We start from the raw sequence: 24,238 nt of genomic DNA, 5'->3' as shown, positions 1-24,238 counted from the left end.
GGGGGGTGGGGAGGGAAATGCACGGGATTATGGTGATGGCACATGGGTGACTTGGTGATGGGAAACCTGCAGGGATTATAGTTGAGATGGAAAAAAAAAATGTACAAAATGATGTAAAAATAAACTTTTGTAAAATAAAAAAAAAAATTCCAGATGTTTAAGCTGTTGCATCCTTTTTGAAAGCAAGTGGGCATGAATTATAAGGAAATTAAGATTCATGACTTAGATTCAGTATTGGTGAAAATGTGAACTGCTACAGCCATTTTGGAAAGTTTGACAATATTTACTGAAATTCTGCTTCTGGAAATATGTTCTGAAGAAATAAAAGTATCAGCATGTAAAAGTACATGTATGCAATATTTTTGTATTATTACATTTAATGACAAAAACTGGAAACAGCTTGAGTGTTCATCAGTAATGAGTATGGATATATAAGTTGTAATGGATTTATACTGTAGAATATTTTACAACTTAGACTAAATTAAATCTGTATATCTTGACTTAGAGGAATATCTGATAGGTATATATTAAGACAACTTATAAATAAATGAGTATAATACCATCCCATTTTTATAAAGTAAAATAAAAACTACACATTTCATATCTTTATTTAGGATCATATGAACATGGAGAAAGGTGTAAAGGTGTATTTTGTTGTTGGTGTTCTTTTAATTACTGGAGATAAGGGCATGAATAAAACAATGTCCTTGCTTTATGTAGGAGGACATATGGTAATAAACAAATTTTTAAAAAAGATTTATTTATTTATGCATACTGAACTGGGGTACAGGTGAGAGGATTCACCAGAAACAGAGTGGGGAGCAAAATAGGCTAAAATACACCGCTGAGGGGAGCAAGGGGTGGTCAGGAGAGGTCTGCCACGCCATGTAGGTCTCCCTCTGGCCTGGGATCAAACTCCTGCTGCAGTGGCTGCAGTATCTTCAGAATGCTGTGCTTTAACCCATTGTGCCACCAGGGAGGGCCTGGTAATAAACAAATTAAGAAGTAAAGTAACAGTTTAGGTGAAGATAAATGCTAGAGAAAAAAAAATTACTTGCTAAGGGGGATGGAGGGCAGAGAAAGAATTACTATTTAATTTTGGATAGTCAGAGAAGACCTTACCGATATGCTGATTTAATGTTTTATTGTGAAATAAAATGCATACAAGTAAGTATATAAAACATAAATGACATCTTGCTGACTTCATGTAATGAGAACAACCCTGTAACTACCTCTTAGATAAAGATGGTGAGGATAGCCAGCTTCTCAGAAGCCAAAAATGTGTCCTTTCCAATAGTATTGCCTTTCTTACCAGAGAATTGGCTTTTTCTGGTACTTGCTTTTTTTTTTTAAATAATAGTTTTTTTTTTTTTACATCATTTTGTGCATTTTTTTCATCTCAGTTGTAATCCCCGTGGGCTTCCCATCACCAGATCACCTGGGTGCTATCACCATAGTCCAGTGCATTTCCCACCCCCCCTGTTTTTGATCCCATTTCCTACTCCACCCCCATAAAATGTCTCTGGTATATAGCTGTTCATTATTATTATTATTTTCTCACCTGGTCTGTTATACTACTGCTATGAGTGAAACCATCTGGTATTTTTCCTTTTCTTTCTGGCTTATTTCACTAAGCATGATCTTCTTTATATTGCTGCAAAAGATGTGGTTATTTTTTTTGGTTGCTGAGTAATATTCCATTGTGTATATGTACTGCATCTTTTTTTTTTTTAATTTTTTTTTTTAAAGATTTATTTATTTGTACATACAGAACTGGGGTACAGGCCAGAAGCTCAGGGGCGGCGAGAGGCTTCACCAGAGACAGAGCGGGGAACAGAACAGGCAGATCGACGAAGTACACCGCTGAGGGGAGCAGCGGGCGGGTCAGGAGAGGTCTGCCACGCCATGTGGTCACCTCCAGGGCAGGCAGGAATCGAACTCATGTGGAAGCGGTTTTAGATTCTCAGTGCTGTGCTTTAACCCGCTGCGCCACCATGGAGGGCCAGTACTGCATCTTTTTAATCTAGTCATTGACTTTTGGGCATTTGGGCTGTTTCCATGTCTTTCCAGTTGTAAATAAGGCAGCAATAAACATGGGGGTGCAGGTATCTTTTTGAATCAGTGTTTTTGTGTCTTTTGGGTAGATACCTAGGAGTGGGATTGCTGGGTCATATGGAAGCTCTCACTTGGTCTTTTATGGTATTCTCGTTTTTGCTTTAGTTTTGCCTGTTTCTTAATTTGATAAATAATGCAATTGTATGTATTCTCATATAGTTTTAGTTCAGTGTTATGTTGAGTCACCTATACTGTTTTCACATAGCTGTAGTTATTTTGTTAATGGTATTTCATTATATATCAGTTAAGTTTATTTTCCTAAAGATTTATTTATTCATGCATATAAGAACTGGGGTACAGGCCAGAGGTGTGGTAGGTAAAAGGATTCACCAGACAGAGCAGGGAGTAGAACAGGCAGATGCACTGAAATACACTCCTGAGGGGAGCAGCTGGTGGGTTAGGAGAGGTCTGCCACGCCATGAATTGAACTCATGCTGCAGTGGCTGAGGATAACTTCATAGTGCTTTAACCTATTGTGCCACCAGGGAGGGCCCTAACACAGTTTATTTTTACTATTTATATATTTGGGTGACTTCTAGTTTGACTTTTATGAAAAATGCTGCTATAAATGCTGTTCAGTAGGGTAATCTCTGGAACAGTATGTGAAAACCCTATATTGTCTGAATTTTGTGACTCTCAGATGAGATGTACTGGTATGGCCCTCCCTGCTGGTGCAGCAGGTTAAAGCGCAGTACTGCAAAGCTGGTCACAACCCTTCATCGTTAGTTTAATCCTGGGCTGGGGAGGTGACCCACATGGCGCAGCAGACCTCTCCTGACCCATCCGCTGCTCCCCTCAGCATTGTACTTCATTGATCTGCCTGTTCTGCTCCCCACTCTATCTCTGGTGAATCTTCTCACTACCCCTGCATCTCTGGCCTGTACCCCAGTTCTGTATGCATAAATAAATAACTTTTTTAAAAAGATAAAGATGTACTGGTATTTTACTGTGGTTGAAATTTTGGTACATTTTCCTTATACTTTCTTTTTTTTTTAAAGATTTATTTATGCTTATAGAACTGGGGTGCAGGCCAGAGGTGTGGTGGGTGAAAGGATTCACCAGACACAGAACAGGCAGATTGACAAAGTACACTGCTGAGGGTAGTCGTGGGAGGGTCAGAAGATGTCTGCCACACCATGTGGGTCAGCTCCCTGGCTGGGGGTCGAACTCATGCTGCAGTGGCTTTGGAGAGATTCATAATGTGGTACTTTAACCTATTGTGTCACCAGAGAGAGCCCTATTCTTTTTTTTTTTTTTTTAAAGATTTACTTATTTATGCATACAGGAACTGGAGTACAGGCCAGAGGTATGGGGTTTGAGAGGACTCATCAGAGACAGAGTGGGGAGCAGAACAGGCAGATGTACTGAAATACACTGCTTGCTAAAGGGAACAGTGGGTAGGTCAAGAGAGGTTTACCACACCATGTGAGTCAGCTCCCTTATGAGGGATCCAAATTGAGCTGCAGTGCCTGAGGTAGCTTCCTAGTGCTGTGCTTTAACAAACCCTTGCGCCACCAGGGAGGACCCTATTTTCTTTATTCATAACAAGATTTATCGTCTTAATATATGTTGGCTGTTTGGTTGCCATTTCTAATGAAATGTATTTTCATGTCTTTCATATTAATTTCATATTGTATTCTTTAGCATCTTTATGTAGAAACTTATCTGTAATCACTTTATTTTTTTATTTTTGCAGATAAGAAAAGCAAAATAGAAGGAGGTTGTGTACAACCCTCTATAATAGACACAAAATAGTCATTATATGTTTTTTGGTGGTAGCATGATCAGTGAACTATCATTATCCATAAATAGCAGCTTCTGCATGTAGCCTGGTCAACCCAGTTCAGTATTGGGCTCCTCCAGAGAAGGGGGTAGAGACAATAGCAAGACTGTTGGTGATTAGAGTGTCACTCACCTTCTGATCAAAGGAGGTTGATCTGTGAGGACTACACTGAGATGCTTCATGTTTGACTTGAAATTTCCCCAGGAGAGGATCACTTGTTCCTATGGCTGAGTTTCCATTTCACCTTGCTTTTTTTTAATCTTTATTGTAATATTTACTTCATTTTCTTGAATATTATGGCTAGTTGTTCCAATGAGTCATTCCCTGTAGATTTGTTCTTTTGAGTGGTGGAAATATCTTTGTATGTTTTCTTTAAAATCTTTTTTTTTTTAAAGATTTATTTATGGACACAAGAACTGGGGTACAGGTCAGAGGTGCGGGGGAGGGGAGAAGTGAAAGAATTCTCCAGCGACAGAGTGGGAGCAAAACTACTGAAACGCACTGCTGAAGGGTAGCATGCAAAACAAGAGAAGTCTGCTATGCCATGTGGGTCATCTCTCTGTCTGGGATCAAACCTGTGCTGCTTTGGCTGCAGATAGCTTCATAGTGCTGTGCTTTAACCTCTTGTGCCCACAGGGAGATCCCCCCCCCTTTGTATCTTTTATAGTTATAGCACAGTGCTTTGTGTGTAGAACAAGTTTAAACTGGTAATCCTTGTGTGTGGCTAAGTAGCACCCTTTAAAAGGTTTATTTATTTATACAAGAACTGGGTACAGGCCAGAGATACAGGAGGTGAGAGGATTCACCAGAGACAGAGTGGAGAGAAGAACAGGTAGATCCACTGAAATCCACTGCTGAACGGAGCAGTGGGCAGGTCAGAAAAGGTCTGCCACGCCATATGGGTCATCACCCTGATTGGGGGTTGAACTCATGCTGTATTGGCTTCATAGTGCTGTGCTTTAACCCAGTATGCCACCAGGGAGAGCCCAGTAGAAGAATTTAAAAATTTGCAAAATTAGAGTTCCAACTGTGCTACTTTAATAAGCCACATCAAATCCTTTTCAAACAAGATAGGTATAAATAAATAACCATTTAGAAAAAGAGTATGAATTATAAATAACTCTCCCCTTACCTAAAGTTTCAGAAGTATGATATATTTTATTATAAATAGTAGTTTTATTAGGGTATAATTCACTTATCAGGCAATCTACCCATTAAAATACATGATTCGGGCCCTCCCTGGTGGCACAACAGGTTAAAAAGCTCATAGCACTATGAAGCTATTGCAGCCACTGCAGCACAAGTTTTGATCCTTGGCCAGGAAGGTGACGCCATGGCCCAGCAGACCTCTCCTGACCCACGGCTGCTCCTCTCAGCAGTGTATTCAGTACATCTGCACGTTCTGCTCCCCACTCTTGTCTCTGGTGAATCTGCTCACTTCTCTCTTCCCCAACACCTCTGGCCTGTACACCAGTTCTGTATGCGTAAATAGATAAATCTTTAAAAAAATAAAATATATGATTCAATAGTTTTAGAATTTTCATAGAGTTGTACAACTGTCACTACAAGCAACTTTGGAACATTTCATTATTCCAAAAATAAACCTTGCACACATTAATTGCCATTCCCTTTTTCTCTCTAAACCTCTGTTAACTATAGATTTGCTCTTCTGAACAATGGAATCATGTAATATGTAATCTTTTGTGTTTTTTTTTTTTTCACTTAGCCTAGTGTTTTCTTGGTTCATCCATGTTATAGAATATTTAATTTTACTGCTGAATAATATTTCATTAGATGGATACATCCCACATTTTATTGATTCATCTTTTCATGAACATTTGTTTTTTTCCCCATTTTTGGCTATTATAAATGATATTACTAATAGCATTGATTTATAATTTTTATGTGGATATATGTTTCATTCATGAGTAGATAGCTAGGATTGAATTGTATGATGACTCTCTGTTTAACCTTTTGAAGAACTGTCAGAATGTTTTCAAAGCACTTCACTACATTTCATAATACAGCTAGCAGTGTATGAGTTCAGTTTCTTCACATCCTAACCAACACTTGTTATTTTCTGAGTATAGTCAACCTAATAGGTAAAATGGTATTTCATTGTGGTTTTGATTTTCATTTCCCTGATGGCTAATGACACACAAACAAGAACATTCTCATATATAGCCACAATACAATCATCAAAATCAGAAAATTAACATTGATGCAGTTTTACTATCTTATCCTCAGATCCCATTCAAGTTTTGCTCATTTTCTAAGTAATGTCCTATATAACAAAGTAACCCAGTCCAGAATCACACATTTCACTTTGTCATGCATGATTCTTTAGTCTTCAGTCTGCAAGAGGTCCTCATTCTTTCATTTATCATTTTTGAAGGTCATACAAGTTTTTTTTTTTTTTAAGATTTATTTATTTATATAGAACTGAGGTACAGGCCAGAGGTGCAGGGGCGGTGAGAAGATTCAGTATAGTCAGAGTGGGAAGCAGAACAGGCAGATCAACAAAGTACACTGCTGAGGGGAGCAGCAGGCTGGTCAGGAGAGTTCTGCCTCGCCTTGTGGATCAACTCCTGGGCGGATGGAACTCACAACAGGCGACCAGCTTCACAGTGCTGAGCTTTAACCCACTGCCCCACACAAGTTTTTTGTAGGTTGTCTCTCAGTCTCACTTTGTCTGGTATACCGTAGTGATTAGATTCTATTTGGGAGAATTTGTTATGAATATCAGAAGCACTTTTATGCCCTTCTTCATGCATCCTATTGGGGCCCTGATTTCACACTTATTAGTGGTATTAACCTTGATTAATTGATTAAGGTGTTTTTTTGCTAGGCGTATATTAGTTTTTTTGCTTTTGTGATTAATAAACACTTTGTGGGAAGCCCTTTGAGATGTAAGTCCTCTCATTAATCTTTCAGTTTTTCATTAAGTTATTTTTATCTGCACAAACACAGATTGCTATTTTGTTTAGTGACTTATATTCTCATACTATTATTACATTAATGCTCTGTTCCAGACTTGGTAGTGAGAGTCCCTTTAAACTAGCTTCTTTATTCTTTTGTCAGAGCCCCTCATTCTTGGAGCACTTATTATTTAGTACAACATCAGTTCCAGATTAATTTCTCCAAAAGCCATCATTCCTTTTAATAGATAATCACAGTAGAACCAAGACCTTGGTGATAGGTGTGCATGTTATGGTTCTGCTGATGCCAGGACCTTTCAGGGAACAGAGGTAGGCAGTAGTTGTATTTCTTATATGCACAAACATTTGCACCTGTATACTTAGCTGAAATCTATTAGCTTGCGTCAATAGCTGCAGTTCAGTCCAGTACAGATGATTCATTCTTTTTTGTATATTTACCCATAGATATTTTTTAAAGATTTATTTATTTTATACAGAACTGGAGTACAGGCCAGAGGTGCTGGGGGATGAAAGTATTCACCAGAGACAGAATGGGGGGGGGGCAGAACAGGATGACTGAGGAAGTACACTGCTGAGGGGAGCAGTGGGCAGGTCAGGAGAGGTCTGCCAGCCATGTGGATCTCCTCCGGGGCAGGGATGGAAATCATGTTGAAGTGGCTTTAGCTTCTTAGTGCATGTTAAACCTGCTGCAGGAGAGCCATCATTTCACTTCTATTTACCCTATTGATTCTCTTTGTGTACCAGGGCTTCATCTTACTCAGTGAAATAACTTTGATAATGAAGGTCTTAGAAATTTCCTCAGTTTTCCCATTGATCATATTGGCAATAACCTTGTATAAAATATCAAGCAAATCCTTGATGTCTAAGTATTTTGCAGCCAGAAGTAGTTTAAAAAGTGTTCCTTGATCAACTTTCAGAATTTGGCCCCAAACGAGGTCATCTATTTACTTTTCTTTGTACTCATCCTCAGGAGGAGGGTCATCCTTGTGGTAGGTGCCCTATTCAATGAACTTTGTAAATAATATTGCATTAACATATGGGTCATCAGCTCTATCATCATACATTCCCAGATCTTCCAGTATGGTCTTGATGGTCATAGATTGCTTGGGAATCTCCCTATCAACCTCAAATATCACTCCTGAGTCACCATTCTACAACTTTGGTCTCAAAGAGATGACAGTCTAGAGGCTGATGGCAGGGAATAGCATCAGTAAAAAGAAACTTTTCCATGTTTGTAACTTCCATTTTAAACTATGAGAAACCTGGCCTGTCTTATCTTTATTTATTTTTTCTTCCATTATTTTTAATAGTAACTACTTGTCTGACCCATGTCTATGTACTCTGTCTCTTACTGCATTTCCCCGTCACCTTCCATCCTCTGCCCAAGTTGAAACACTTTTCACCCTTATTGGTTTTGCCCATTGCATTGGGTTGCTCACATTCAGGACTGTGTCCTTATGGGCTTGGAATCTAATACTCTGTGATATGCCCTTATTATTTAGCTTCAACACCACGTGCCAGGCTGTTCCCATAAAAAGCTCAAGCTGTTGCCTCCTGGATGGTCATAGTCCTCCATTACTTCTTTGGGTTCTGATACCAACTCTGGGCTATCATACCTATACTGGCCTCTTAATGTTTTGGGATGAAAATGTTTGTGAATGGCCTTCACATTGTCTTTTGAGATACAATGAAGTTTTTTTTAGAAACCTTTCAAAATTAAAAATCACATTTTGTATGAAAGAAAAAAGCTTAAAATACTTGAAATTTTTACTTTTCAGCAATTGTTGATAGAGTTCTAAATAATTCCTTTGTCTAATGTTTAACATTTATCATAAAATAATAACTTGACTTACAGTTATTTGAATCTTAATATATGTACATAGGTTAATGAACTGTTCCTTACTGAAGAAATTAGAAAACAAATAATAACTTATATCTATAAAATAATATTAATTTCTTTTCTAGCTCTTCCACCAAAGCCACCTAAGCCAATGACTCCAGCCATTACTAATGGAATAAAGGACAGTTCTGTTTCTCTTCAGGATGCAGAATGGTACTGGGGGGATATTTCAAGGTAACTAGAATGCTACTATAATTGAATGTATATTTTAAAATATTTTGAAGATTTGTAGTTAAAATATTTTAATTCCCCACTAGTCATTTAAGGATTACCATTATAAAAATATATGAGAACATCCCCCAAATTTCTCGATGCTTTTCTTCACATTAATGGGAGTGGTTATAATTTTTAATACTACATTGAGTATACATTTCTGAATAAGTGAAATGTACGTATTTAGTATAGTTGCATGTATTTTAGGATTAAAAACCCTTATGGATACTTAATTTTCCTTACCCTCCTCTAAGATAATGGTTCCACCATTTTTGCATGCACAATAATCAATTGGAGTAGACCTTAGGAATCAGTTAAACAATATCCCTTAGCAATTTTGATGCACCCTTCACATACATCATTTTTTTTTTTTTTTTTAAGATTTATTTATTTGTACATACAGAACTGGGGTACAGGCCAGAAGCTCAGGGGCGGCGAGAGGCTTCACCAGAGACAGAGTGGGGAACAGAACAGGCAGACCGACGAAGTACACTGCTGAGAGGAGCAGCGGGCGGGTCAGGAGAGGTCTGCCACGCCATGTGGTCACCTCCAGGGCAGGCGGGAATCGAACTCATGCGGAAGCGGTTTTAGATTCTCAGTGCTGTGCTTTAACCCGCTGCGCCACCAGGGAGGGCCCACATACATCATTTTAAGAAACTGGACTCTATGCTAGATTGCCTTTTGGGTAAAATGCGGTTTTGGAAAAAAATTGATTCTAGGGAAGGAGATACATGCACACATTTAATTTTAATATTGTGCTTTCTTGTTCCTATATGACTATCCATTTCTGTCAGCTCAGGTTCCAGATTGATGATTTATTCAATATGTTTGTTCTTCCTTTATTCTTGTCTATTCTTCTCCATTACCAAATTGGCATTTCCTTTTTGTTACCATTTTAACCATCTTTAAATGTATATATATATAGTACAGTTGCAGAAAGCACATTTCCCTTGTTACATAGGTAATACTGCTAGCCATTTCTGAAAATGTCTCATCTTCCCAAAGTGAAACTGTACCCATTAAATATTCATTAATCCACTAATTCCACTTTCCTCATATTCTCCCAGTTTCTGGCAACCTCTGTTATATTTTAAATTTCTATGCATTGACAACTCTTAGTACCTCATACAAGTGAAACCATACAATGTTTGTCCTTTTACTTGGCATAATGTCTTCAGGATTCATACATGTTATATAGCATGTATCAAAATACCTTTCCTTTTTAAGGCTAAATAAGACTTCACGCACGTGTGCACACACACCGATCACATTTTAATTTACTCATTCATCTGGACATTGGACTTTAATGAACACTGACTATTTCCAGCATTTGGCTATTGTAAATAATGCTGTTATGAACACTGGTGTAAAAACATTTGTTTGAGTCCCTGCTTTCACTTCTTTTAGGTACATACCCAGAAGTAGCACTGTTAAGTTATGTGGTAATTCTGTGTTTGATTTTTTTAAAGAAGAAAATATATATTATATTAAAATTGATCAGAAAAATATATTTTAGCATTAGAGAATAATGCCATAAATAATGTATTATATTTAAATACCATATAATTTATAGTTTAACATCATCTTTAATTCCAACATCTTTTAATGTTCTGACATCTCCTTTGAGTTGCGATGTTTTTACTTAAAGACATAAGTCAGCTCTGCAGAAGGAATTTGTTATCAATATATATTCAAATTAGGAAACATATTGAAAGGCTGTAAACTCAGTAAATCTCTATCTCTCTATTCAAGCTTACTTGCCATCATTGCTTAAATTTAACCTTCTTTCTAAACAATTACTGTTTTTTCCTGAAACTATAAACTCACATTTGCCTAAGGATGCCCTAAAAGTTTAATAAGAACACTATCTCCTATAGACAGTTGGAATCTAGAAGTTTATAATACAGATAGTTCTTGGGGTCCCCCTGGTGTCATAGAGGGTTAAGTCTCAGCACTGTGAAGCTGTCTGCAGCCACTGCAGCACCAGTTCAATCCCCAGCCAGGGAGCTGACCTACATGGTGCAGCAGACCTCTCCTGTTCTCCTGCTGTTCCCAGAGCAGCATTCTATTCCCTACTCTGTCTCTGATGAATCTTCTCACCACCACCCCCACCTCTGGCCTTTACCCCACTTTTGTATATACAAATAAATAAATCTTATTAAAAAAACAGCAAATATTTTTTCCTTAGAATGCATTGTATTGAAAAATCAAAGCAGAAAAAAACATATCTGGAGTAGAAACTAAATGACTTCCACAAGCCCCCATGATTCTGTAACCTTAGATCTTACTCTCCTCCCAAGAAGCCTTATTCACAATATGTGAAAAAAACAACAGACACTTCTTCATTTTATTTTTTTCTATGATTCTGTTCTTTAGGGAGGAGGTAAATGACAAGTTACGGGACATGCCAGATGGTACCTTCCTGGTCAGAGATGCCTCAACAAAAATGCAAGGAGATTATACTTTGACACTACGGTGAGTATTTTTCAGCATTGCTCGTGTTCTATTAGCATAATTTCTCAGTATACAAATATATTTCTGTGCTTTATTTAAATCTTTAAAGACACTTTTTCAGATCATTTAATTTAGATACGTACTTTTTAGTTGTTTGGTTAACTATTTTTTGTGCATTAAATATTTAAATGTCATATAAAATTAACAATAATTTTTATTTTTATGTAGCAATAAAATGAAAAGGCTAAAATTCTCAAGTGTGTTAGGAAGTCAAAAATTATATACTTTTGACCTTATGAATGAAGTAGAGATTATCATAACCTATGGTTATTGATAAGTGGGAATCCATAATAACTCTACATTATATGTGTTATATCCATATGTATCTATAACTATATACTGTATATCCATCTAATATATGTTTTTTTCAATGCAAACTTCAGAAAGTAAAAGTCAACGTAATTTAGGTTGATGAGTGTAGAAGAGGTCTGTTTATGCTGTTGATATGGGCAATTTAGAATCTTATAATGGTAGATTACTTTTTACATTTACAGAGATGAGGCGTATATTTAGAAAGATTAAGAAAGCTGTTTTAGATTTCCACATTTGGGGTTTCCCTGGTGGCACAGGGATTAAAGTGCAGCACTATGAAACTATTAGCAATCACTGCAGCACTAATTCCATCCCTGGCCAGGGAGCTGGCCCACATGAAGCAACAGATCTCTCCTGTCTCTGCTGCTCCCCTCAGCAGTGTATTTCAGTACATCTGCATGTTCTGCTCCCCACTCTGTGTTTGGTGAGTCCTCTAAACCCTGCCCTACACCTCTGGTCTGTAGTCCAGTTCTTGTATTTATAAATAAATAAATCTTTAAGAAAAAAAGATGTCCACATTTAATTTCAAATCTTGTGATTTTAAAATGGGATTATCTAAGAAAATAGTAATAATGAACAATGACAACTCACTTGTATAGTATCTTATTTCTTTCTCACAGTAAACTGATGAGGTGCAGCTTTTATTATTTCCATTTTCTAAATGAAAGCAACTGAAGTTTAACCTGATTAAGAAACTTGCCTAAAGACATAGAATAAGTTGCAGAGTATATCTTCCAATCCAAATTTATCTGGCTTTTTGCTGCCTTTCCAGCCCAATATCTCTAGTAAATATAATCCCACATTTTATGCTAGAAACTCTGTTAAAGATATTAAAAATTAAGGGCCTTCCTGGCACAAGGGGTTAAGTTTCAGCCTTTTGTAGCTGTTGGCAGGCACTGCAGCATAAATGCACTCCCCAGCAAGAGAACAGCAAGCAGACCTCTTCTGGTGCAGCAGGACCTCTGCTGTCTTGGCCACTACTCCCCTCAGCGGTGTATTTCAGTGGATTTGCCTGTTCTGTTCCCCACTGTCTCTGTGAATCCTCTCACCCTCCCACCTTTGGCCTACACCCCGGCTCTTGTATGCATAAATAAATAGAGTAAATCTTTTAAAAATATTAAAATTAATATCTTCAGACTTATATATTCTACATTGATTGTTCAATACAGTTTTTTGCCTATTTCTAGTCATCTAGCCTTCCCTCTCTGCCACTCAATAGAGACTGTCAAACCTGTGACCACTTCGCTCTTTCCTTACTTGACCTATTGACATCATTGGTCATAGACATTCTTTTCTAGAAGCAGCTTTTTTTTTTTTTAAATTTATGCATACAGAACTGGGGTACAGGCCAGAGGTGCAAGGGGCGGTGAGAGGATTCACCAGAGATAGAGTGGGGAGCAGAACAAGTAGATTAACTGCTGAGGAGAGCAGCAGGTGAGACAGGAGAGGTCTGCTGCGCCATGTGGGTCAGCTTCCTGGCCAGAAATCAAACTCTGTGCTGAAGCTTCATAGTGCTGTGCTTTAACTTGTGCCACCGGGGAGGGACCCGAAACAACTTTTTTTTTTGCCTTATATAAAATCATGCTCTTCTTAACTCTAGGACATTTTTTTGTTCAATAGCTGCATGTTAATTTTTGGGTCTCATTTTTTCTATATTAATTCTTCCAAGGTGAGTTTGTCCTATCCTATTACTTTAGAATCTAAGTGATAATGATTTGTAAATCTCATCTTCAGCTCTGACCTCTAGAACTCCAGATGCATACAGCCAATTGCCTGCTTGACTTTGTCACTTGGATAACTAGGGGACATACTAACTTCAATAAGGCCAAAGAGGAATTCTTGATTCTTAATCCAGCTACTCTACCCAAACTGTTTAATACTCTAATCTTTACCCTTTTTTGGAAATGGAATCACCATCTCTACAGTTACTAAAGCCATAAATCCTTTTCCTCTATTTCTCTCACCCACAAATCCCATCCATCTCTAAATAAGACCTACCTACTGTATTCCAGTTCTATATTTGAAGTCTCTTCTCTCATCTTTACCATACAAATCTAATTCACTACCCTTTTGTTTGCTCTTTTATTAAATAGATTAAACTTTGTTTTCTTACATTGTTGGATTTTTTTTTTAAACAGTATTTGTAGTCTCTATACCACCACATCACCTTGAGCCATTACCATAGTCCATAGTGCTGTTCCCTCCCCTGTTTTGCTTGCTCTTTTGCTGTTACCTCCTACCAGACCTCTTAGGTCTTCTAACTTCTAATTTTCCCTACCCTTCTTGAGCATTTTCTGCATAGCACCTAGATCATTTTAGATTTGAGTCTGCTTGCTCCTTTATTTAGAACTCTTAGATTTTCCCTACTGCACCACAAGGTAAATAATTTCTATTTTATTTCACTTGTTCTACTTGACCTCAAGATGTAGATCTTAGTCTATTTATCCCCTCATCTCTTTCCACTCTCTTTCCTCACTATATTTAATTCCTCAATTCTTTCTGGCAAGTGAAGTTTATTCCTGCCTTACAGCCATTGTAATAGCTGTTCCATCAGCTGTTCACAATAGCTGTTTATTCTCTCTGAGCTTTGCATAATTGGTTCCTTTTTTGTCATTTAGACCTCTGCATTGTGCTTACCTCTTCAGTCTTCTTTAACCACTCAACCCCCAGTAGCCATTCAAGGATGTGTTGCCTCAATTTACTTCTCTACATGGAAACTCACTGTTTAGTATTTTCTCCTCTACCAGCTTGTCTATCTTAAACCATTAGAATAAATTCTCTGAAATTAGAGATTTTTAAAAACCATTGCTATATCGCTGTGTCTAGATTATATGCACACTTTGGACATATTGCTGATTTGGTTCCAGACTACTGCAATTAAGTGAATATTGAAATAAAATGAAGCACACAGGTTGTTTGGTTTCCCAATGCATATAAAGTTTATAATTAAACTATATGGCTGTCTATTAGATATGCAGGAGCATTGTGGCTAAGGCTATATATATATATACTCATATATATATGTATGTATATGTATATATGTTTATGTATATATCTTAAGGTGTGTATATTGATAAAAAATGTTAATCATTACCTGAGCCTTCAGTAAGCTGTAGTCTTTTTACTATTGAAGGATCTTGTCTCAGTGTTGATGACTGCTGACTAATGAGGTTGGTTGTAACGGAAGGTTGGGGAGGCACCTGCAATTTTTAAAAATAAGACAACAATGAAGTTTACCACATTATTTCATCTTTTCACAAAGGTTTCTCTGCAGGATGTGATACTGTTTGATAGCATTCTACCCTATCTAGAGCTCCTTTTAAAATGGAAGCGAATGCTTAAACCTCAAGGCTACTTTATTAAAACATGTTATGTAATCTTCCAAATTCTTAGTTCATTTACTTGAAGTTGCCTGGTTCTTCAGGAACAAAGGACAGTAGGGGTTCTACTCACAGACTTCTACTGTAGGATCACAGTGATCTGTAGCTGGAAGGGACCTTTAATATTCCTTAGTTCAGCTGGATTTCTCTAGATGTGAGAATTTCCTGCATAGCATGTTTTAGTCATCTTCCATTAGATCTTTCAGGCATAGGGAACTAGCATCTTCCTTTTGATGTAACCCATAGTATTACTGGGCAGCTGTACAGCCCAGAGGATTATCTTTGACTTGGACATTGTGCTAGTACAAGGGACATGAAGAATGAGACTTTTACCCTTATGAGTTCATAATTCAAGGGTCCTCCCTGGTGGCTTAATGTGTTAAAATGCAGCACTAGGAAGCTGGCCACAACCGCTTCAGCACAAGTTCAATCCCCAGCCAGGGAGGTGACCCACCTGGCATGGCAGACCTCTCCTGTCTCACCTGCTGCTCCCCTCAGCAGTGTACTTTGTCAGTCTGCCTGTTCTCCCCACTCTGTCTCTGGTGAATCCTCTCACCACCCCTGCTCCTCTGGCCTGTCCTCCAGTTCTGTATGCACAAATAAATATTTAAAAATAAAGAAGTTCATAATTCTAACATGTAATGATGGATAGTTGATACACACACACACACACACACACACACACAGAGGTGGATATAAAATACCTAATGAAGAGTGCTAAGTATTATATTAGAGTCCTTCTTTTTCCCCCTCCTTCCAATCCCTGGTCTGCTTTCTGTCTCTGTGAAAGACTATCTGACTATTCTGGGTGCTTCATATAAATAGAATCATACAATATTTATCTTTTTGTGTCTGGTTGATTTCACGTGGAATATTTGTTTTCGGGGTTTATCAATACTACAGCATATGTCAGATTTTCTTTTTTTTTTAAGATTTATTTATTTATGCATACAAGAACTGGAGTGTAGGCCAGAGGTGCAGGGAGGCAAGAGGATTCACTAGAGACAGATTGGGGAGCAGAACAGATAGATCTACTGAAACACACTGCTGAGGGGAGTAGAAGGCAAGACAGAAGAGGTCTGCTGTGCCGTGTGGGTCATTTCCCTGGCTGGGGATCGAACTTGTGCTGCAGTGGCTGCAGTAGCTTCATAGCGCTGCGCTTTAATGTGTTGCACCACCAGGGAGGGCCTGAATTTCTTTTTAAAGCTGAATAATATTCTATTGTATGTATGTACTACTTTTTGTTATGTACAATTTCCTGGGCATTGATAAGAATGTTTTAAAGTTTTCATGTATCTAGTATAAGGTCTGACATGGAATAGATATTCAACATTCAAAAGAAGGAAGGAATAAATAGGAGACCAATAATGAGAAAGTTTCTCAGAGGAAATGCCAGTCAAGCTGCACCTTGATAGATTTTGTTATGCAGAAAAGTCTTAAATCAGTTTAATATATTCACATAGCTCAGTACTAGTGACTGCAGAAAGCCTAACTATGAGTTAAAACTTTTGTCTTGAGAAATACATAGTCTAGTGAGGGCAAAAAGTGCTTTCACTGAAACTAAGGTAACACAAGAAATTCAAACACTGCTTTGGGGGCTCAAAGGAGGGAAATGGATAGCTAGTAGAGATGCTATAGAAAGCTGTCTGTCATGGAAGAAATTGCATTTACAATTTTTCTTAGAGAAAGGGATAGGTTTGGATGTATAAAAAGTGGGAGAGGAGGTTGCAGGATTTGGTAGCAAGGGGAATAAAGATATGGAAGTCAAAAACTATAGAAATGTTGTTCTGTGAGATGTAGTCTCATTTGGTTAGAGGATAAAATCTGTAAAAAAGAAAAAGATAGGGGATAGAAGGTTGAAAGGTGGTCATGTTGAAACAGACCTTGAATTCTGAAGTTTGAAGTTTGTATTTAATAGTATAGGTTGCTATGGGAAACCATTACCTTTTTTCCAACAGGGAAGTTATATGATTAGATTACTTCCACACAAAGAATAAATATGGATAGACACTAGTAAAGCATTAAAAGGCTTTACTATATAAATGGAGAGTTAAATGACCCAGAAAAGGGTTTACTTATCACTTAATATTTTTTGAATCTCCACAATGTTTTGAGAACTGTTCTAGGAAAAGGAAATGATGAATATATTATGAGTGAGGGCAGGGAGACAAAATAAACATCTAAAAAAGAAATGAGATCAGTGTTATGAAGTACTACTGTCTAGGGAATACATAAGGTTTTGTGATAGGGAATGTGAAGAGACTGTAAGATAGTTGAGGAAGGTCTCCTTGAGGATGTGATGTTTGAAAACGGAAAGATTAAAAAGAGCTAACCAGAAAGGTGTTCCAGGGAGCAGGAACAGAAGATGCAAGGACACCCAATTTTGGAAAGATTGGTGGATTCAGTGAATACAAAGATCACTGCGGCTGGCTTATAGTATGAACCACAGAGTGATAAGAGATGAAAGTGGAAGGAGCCAGCTGCAGAGAGCTTAATGAGTCATGGTAAGGAATTTTATTTTCAGTGCAAAAAAAATTGATAAAGGTTGTTAAACAGGGAATGACATTATGAAGATCAAGTATATAATTAACTAGGATAATGAGTCTAGGAAAAGAGTTGAGATAGAAGTACAATCAAAAGAGATTTGATAAAAGAATTGTTAACAGGTGAGGGAACTCTAGGGGTTACTCTGGTTTGGCCTGCAGGGCTGAGAATTTATAGAAATAGGAAAATTAGGGGCAGCTTTATTGGGAAAGAGAGGAAGATAATTGATTTTTAGGTACTCTGGAAATTGCATGTAAACATATGCAATAGGCTATAGCTAGAAATGTGGGTTTAAAGCTTAAGAGAAAGTTTAGGTTCTGAAAAAAAATTCAGGTGTCACCTACATAGAATAAATGGGATTTTAAGAAAAAGTATGTAAGGCAGAGGAAGGGGAAAGGTAAGACTGAAGGAAATTTATTTTAGGGAATACATATATTTAGCAGCAAGAGGACAGAAGAAGGGCAGTTCAAGAGGTTGAGAGAAGAGAGTAATGTCACAGATATATGGGAAGATGAAATATGAAGAAGGAAAGTGGCTGGGAGGAGAAGAGAAAGAGTAATTTCAGTCACTACAAAAAAATTTGAGCCTGGGGTAGAGAGAGGAGCAGGGATTGATATGCTAAGTCATTGGCAACCCTCAAATGAAAGGAATGGTTATAAAATCAGAGAGGTAGATGTAGAAGGCAGCCAATTCAATAACAATTAAAAAAAATCAGTAACTAGCATTAATTAAAGAAAATCTAGATAGTTAACAAATCTTTTATGTTGTATGCCAGGCTTTGGGCCAGGTGCTAGGATATAAAAAGGAATAGCATGGTTTTTTTTTCTGTGTGAAATGATTATAGTAAGAGAGAGAGAATTAAAAATTAACTGTTCTTCAGTTCCATCATGTCTTCATTTTCCTTTTTCTCTGTTTTAGAGTCCTTGATTCATTATTAAATTACCCTTGAGAATATATCATCAAAAAACTTGTTCTTTTCTCTTGTGTAGTCACCTACTGTAGCCAACACTTGTTAAACTGAACTTTCTATCTATTGCCTATACTTGGGCTATTAAATGTGGAGAAAAATATAAACACATTGGTCTTACTTTAAATTTCTTTTTTTTTTTTAAAGATTTGTTTATGCACACAAGAACTGGAGTACAGGCCACAGGTGGGGGGTCGGGGTGGTGCTAGTAAAAGGTATCCCCAGATACACACTGGGGAGCAAAACAGGCAGATTTATTGAAATAAGCTGCTGAGGGGAGCAGCGGGTGGGACAGGAGAGATCTGAGTGCCATCTGGGTCACCTCCCTGGCTGGGGCTCAAACTCATGCTGCAGTGACTATGCAGACAGCTCCATAGTGCTGAGACTTAACCCACTGAGGACCTGTTGCTTTAAATTTCTGACTGTTATTCGTGAGTGGGCCTTTTAGTACTGCCCAGCTGAACTGCATTCCCACAAGTCATGTGCTCCTGCTTTCTTGGATGACAAGTTCACATTTTTTTCTTTCTCTCACATCAACTACTCTCTTCCCCCTTTTAACTAAAAAATTTGCTTCCTAAATGTATGCATACAGTCAGAATGTATTTCATGTCCTTGTCCAGGTTCTACCTTTCTCCTTTTATGCTGGATACCAACCCACCCTTCTACTCAGGTATATCATCCTAGGCATTATCTGTTCTTTCTTTTCTTTTCTTTCTTTATTTTTGTATAGAAGAACTGGGTTGTAGTCCTGAGGTGTGGGGCAGGGGGTGGGGATTGGGTGTCTGTGTGTGAGAAGATGCACCAGAAATAATGGGGAGCAGAAAAGGCAGATCTATAGAAATACACTGCTAAGGGGAATTGGGGAGACATCTGCTACACCATATTTGGGTAAGCTTCCAGGCCAGGGACTGTCCTTTTTTTAAATTAACAATTTTTATTGCATTACTAAGATCCAGGCCAGTTATGTCCACTTTTTCCAGTTACTTCCCTATTTCTGTGCTCCCATTTACATCATTATTTCTCTAGGTAGTTATCTACAGTCATTTATTTAGTCAATCCATTCCAGTTAGTCTGCCATCCTCACCATTCTATTGAAACAATTCAGTCAAGGTCTCTTAGTGATCTCATTTTTGCCAAGTCCCAAGATCATGAACCCATTAATTACTTCCATTTCTGTTGAAATGCTTGTGTAAATAGTTTTTAGGATACCATGCTGTTAGTTCTTTCACTTAATTAACTGCTCTTTCCTGGTTTCCTTAGCTCATCCTTATTCCCTGACCACTAAACATTGGTATGTCCCAGGACTTAGACCTTGGATCTCTTATTCAGCTATTCTTATCTTTAAATAACATATATAGACTGACAACATCTGATTTTATATTTCTTGCCCAGACCTTTCTTCTAAACTTTAGATTCTTCAAATAGGTTGGTGGATCATCATCTTCTCTTGGATATTTACTAGGCATCTCAAGATGCCTAAAACCAAAATGATTTTTCCCCTTTAAATTTGTTATTTTTATAGACCCTTCTTCACTTTAATAAGTGAGAATTCTGTTTTTTAATTGCTTAAGATAAAAGCCTTCAAGTCAGGGCTCTCCCTGGTGGCTCAGCAGGTTAAAACACTGCATTATGAAGCTCTCTGAAGCCACTGCAACACGAGTTCAATCCCCCGCCAGGGAGCTTACCCACATGGCGTGGCAGACCTCTCCTGACTCGCCCGCTGCTCCCCTCAGCAGTGTATTTCAGTACATCTGCCTGTTCTGCTCCCCACTCTGTCTCTGGTGAATCCTCTCACCCACCATACCCTAAATCCCAGTTCTGTAAGCATAAATAAATAAATCTTTAAAAAAACAAAAATCTTCAAGCCATCTATATCTTGCCTTTTTTACTCATACCCATGTGCAAGCCATCAGCACATCCTGTCATCCAAAACATACACAGAATCCCAGGATCTCTCACTATCTCCATTGCTATTCCTCTTTTCCAAGATTCCATCACCTCTTGCCTACATTATTTAATTAATCTTCTAGTTGATCTTTCTCCTACCCTACCCCTTTGGTCTTTTTCTCAGTCCAGCAGCTATCGTGAGCTTTCTAAACCACAAGATAAGTATCACCCCTCAAAACCCTCGTTCCCCCATCTTATGCAGTAAAAACCAGTCCTTAACAGTGGTCTACAGAATGTTATATGATCTAAGCTCCTTTTATATTTCTTAGTTTGCTTCCTACTACTCCCCCTTTTGCTCTTTCAGCCCCAGCACCACTCACCTCCTTGCTGTTTCTTGTGCTTCTACCACACTCTGCATTTGCTGTTTTCTATGCTTGAGAAACCTTCCCCCAGATCTGTTATGCCAACTCCCTCACTTATTAGGACTCTGCTTAAGTACATTTTATGGGAATAGTTCTTCATCCATCTAAATACTGATCTTCTATGCATCAATTAAATCCATCCATAGATTCAAACCTATCATGTTTGACCTTCCACACCTTGTCTGTCATGAGTGACAACATGGTATAAAGAGGTAGGCATATTTTATCCCCACAAAGTCTTCATGCTATTGTAAGAAGAGTTGAGTGGGAATGATGAAATATTTTGTTACGATAACAAAATTCTGTTTGTTTTAGGTTATACTTTAATGGACTTGTAAAATGTTGCCATTGTAAGCTTTGGTTATAAATTATTTTTTAAGCACCCTCTATATATGACTTAATAATCAAAAATGATCTAAACTATTCAAGTGTAAGATTATATCTATCTAATATAAATGGCTGTACTTTGTAAAACAGTTGACTCACACATTGTGATGGCCTAAATAAAGCCACTTCCAAGAATTACAAGTAAAAATAAAAGATAAATATTGTAAGATGCTAGATTACTCAGTTATAAATCATTCAAAGAAATAAATTGTACTTGTATATTAACAGTAAAACTTTGAGTGTCTTTGTCCTTGTATAGAGATGGATTCTGCTTCCTTTCAAACACACATACAATGAATTACCTACAATATGTTCCTAAAGAGGTTGCCTTTATATTTCCTGGGAAAAAATGATAAAATTCAAATTAGAGGGCCCTCCCTGGTGGCTCAGCGGGTTAAAGCACAGCATTAAGAAGAAGCTAAAGCCACTTCCACATGAGTTAAATCCCCACCCACCCCGGAGGTGACCACATGGTGTGGCAGACCTCTCCTGACCCATCCGCTGCTCCCCTCAGCAGTGTACTTAGTCAGTTGGCCTGTTCTGCTCTCCACCCTGCCTCTGGTGAATCCTCTCACCACCCTTGCACCTCTGGCCTGTACCCTACTTCTGTATGCGTAAATAAATAAATCTTTAAAAAAATTCAAATTAGAAAATTTATTCAGAAAACAAAGATAGTTTACATTAAAAAATTATTTATTTATGCATACAAGAACTGGGGTACAGGCCAGAGGCATGGGAGGTGAGAGGATTCACCAGAGACAGAGTAGGGAGCAGAACAGGCAAATTGAAATATACTAATGAGGGGAGCAGCGGGAGCAGCAGGATGTGGTATGTGGGTCAGCATCCTGGCTGGGGAATGAACTGGGTGCTACAGTGGCTGTTAATAGCTTCATAGTGCTGAGACTTAACCCCCTGCACTTCTAGGGAGATTCTCCCCATAATATTTATTTTATAGACAAAAGAAATAGTTTTAAACTTTATACATTTACATGCACAATTAAATATGCCTTCTCTCCTCTTCTAGCCTCATAAGCTTGGTAAAACTTGCTTATTAATATAAGCTTTCAGATCTCAATATGAAAGAAATAAATAGTTGAGTTTGGGGGGGAATCTACAGTTGTTGTCTTGTTGTTCACAGGAAAGGAGGCAATAATAAGTTAATAAAGATCTATCATCGAGATGGAAAATATGGCTTTTCTGATCCTCTGACATTTAATTCTGTGGTCGAGCTCATTAACCACTATCATCATGAATCACTTGCTCAGTACAATCCCAAACTTGATGTGAAATTGATGTACCCTGTATCCAGATACCAACAGGTATGATTATAGAAGTTCTTGGTAGTTCTTCAGCAAATCATTGTTTAACAACAACATTTGATTCTAATTTACCAGGCTTACCCGTTTTAAAAAAATTATTTCTTTTAAAATTAAGGTTTAACATGTTTTTGGACTTTGGGCTTACTATTCCATAACAACTCACTGCATGTGTTTATTAACATTATATGAAAATATTTGTTTATATTTCCCATTTATACTTTACTTCTTAATTTATAAAGTAACTAATTTGATGTATCTAAAGACTGATCTTAGTGTTAGCAAAAAGATTTAGTATTTTTGCATGCTTAATACAGTGGCCTAAAGCTACCATAGAAAAACAATTAAAAAATAAATAGATGTGGAAAACTTCATGTGTCAGAACTGTTAATTTTCTTTATTGTTTCTGTTTATCATTATAGGATCAGTTGGTAAAAGAAGATAACATTGATGCAGTAGGCAAAAAACTGCAAGAGTACCACTCTCAGTATCAAGAAAAGAGCAAAGAGTATGACAGGCTATATGAAGAATACACCAGAACATCCCAGGTTAGTATTTTTTTGTTGTAGGCCATTAAGTATGCAATTTTACAGTTACACTGGATTTTCTATAATTTGCTTATCGATCTTAGGCTATCTTAATATCTTAAGCAGCCTTTTTGAGACTTGGGTCACATAAATTCCTTTCTCATTCATAAATCACTTACTGGTTGAGGATGTGCTTTATATCTGTTAGTATTAGCTAGGACAGGTTTGACTGCAAGTGATAAAAATATAAAGACTTAAGATAGAAATTTATTTTTTTTCTTTCACATATAGTTAGTACAGAGGTGTCTGGAACCTCCAGTAACTAGGGTCTAGGGTTCTTTTGGCTTGATGCTGTGTCCATGAAAGTTGACTTACTCCAATATCAACTGTTGCAACCATATTCTAAAAAACTGGAGGGAAGTAGGGGGACAAAAAGAACATTCCCCATTTTTAAAAAAGATTTATTTATTTATGCATATAGCACTTGGATACAGGCCAGAGGTGCAGGGGCAGTGAGAGGATTCACCAGAGACAGAGTGGGGAGCAGAACAGGCCAACTGACAAGTACAGTGCTGAGGGGAGCAGCAGGTGGATCAGGAGAGGTCTGTCGCGCCATGTGGGTCACCTCCAGGGCCAGGATTGAACTCATGCTGAGGTGGCTTTAGCTGTTCAATGCTGTGCTTTAACCCACTGCACCCACCAGGGAGGGCCCAAAATACATAAATAAATAAATAAAATTACACTTGGATTTGTAACTTGCCCTGAGTGTTTACATGGAAGTTGTTGGAAATTTGTACGAAGGAATGCATTTAAGGGAGGTTAAAGTATTTGAATACTGCTCCCCTTAGCATGTTTCAGTAAATCCACCTGCTCTACTCCCCACTCTGTTTCTGGTGAATCCTGCCCCCCTCTTCTGGCCTACGCCCCAGTTCCTCTACACACACACAAAAAGTTATTAAAAAAATATATATGTAGTTAATTTATATGGAAAACCCTAAAAGCTCCACAGAGGAACTAATCAAAACCATCCAC

General features: G+C 37.7%; 1 protein-coding gene across 1 annotated transcript in view; it reads left to right on the top strand.

Moving 5' to 3' along the window:
* PIK3R3 (phosphoinositide-3-kinase, regulatory subunit 3 (gamma)) overlaps positions 1–24,238 on the top strand; it is a 59,011-nt gene that overhangs the window by 14,716 nt on the left and 20,057 nt on the right. The window contains exons 2-5 of the mRNA XM_004678951.2: positions 8,803–8,911; positions 11,327–11,425; positions 22,502–22,682; positions 23,102–23,227. Coding sequence (XP_004679008.2) covers positions 8,803–8,911; positions 11,327–11,425; positions 22,502–22,682; positions 23,102–23,227 — 515 coding nt within the window. The remainder of the gene's footprint in view (positions 1–8,802; positions 8,912–11,326; positions 11,426–22,501; positions 22,683–23,101; positions 23,228–24,238) is intronic.

Source organism: Condylura cristata, unplaced genomic scaffold, assembly GCF_000260355.1.
Source record: "Condylura cristata isolate star-nosed mole 26May11 unplaced genomic scaffold, ConCri1.0 scaffold00008, whole genome shotgun sequence".
In the NCBI taxonomy this organism is placed as follows: Eukaryota; Metazoa; Chordata; class Mammalia; order Eulipotyphla; family Talpidae; genus Condylura; species Condylura cristata.
The sequence above is the reverse complement of the archived record's forward strand: the minus strand, read 5'-3'. Positions and strand labels throughout refer to the sequence as shown.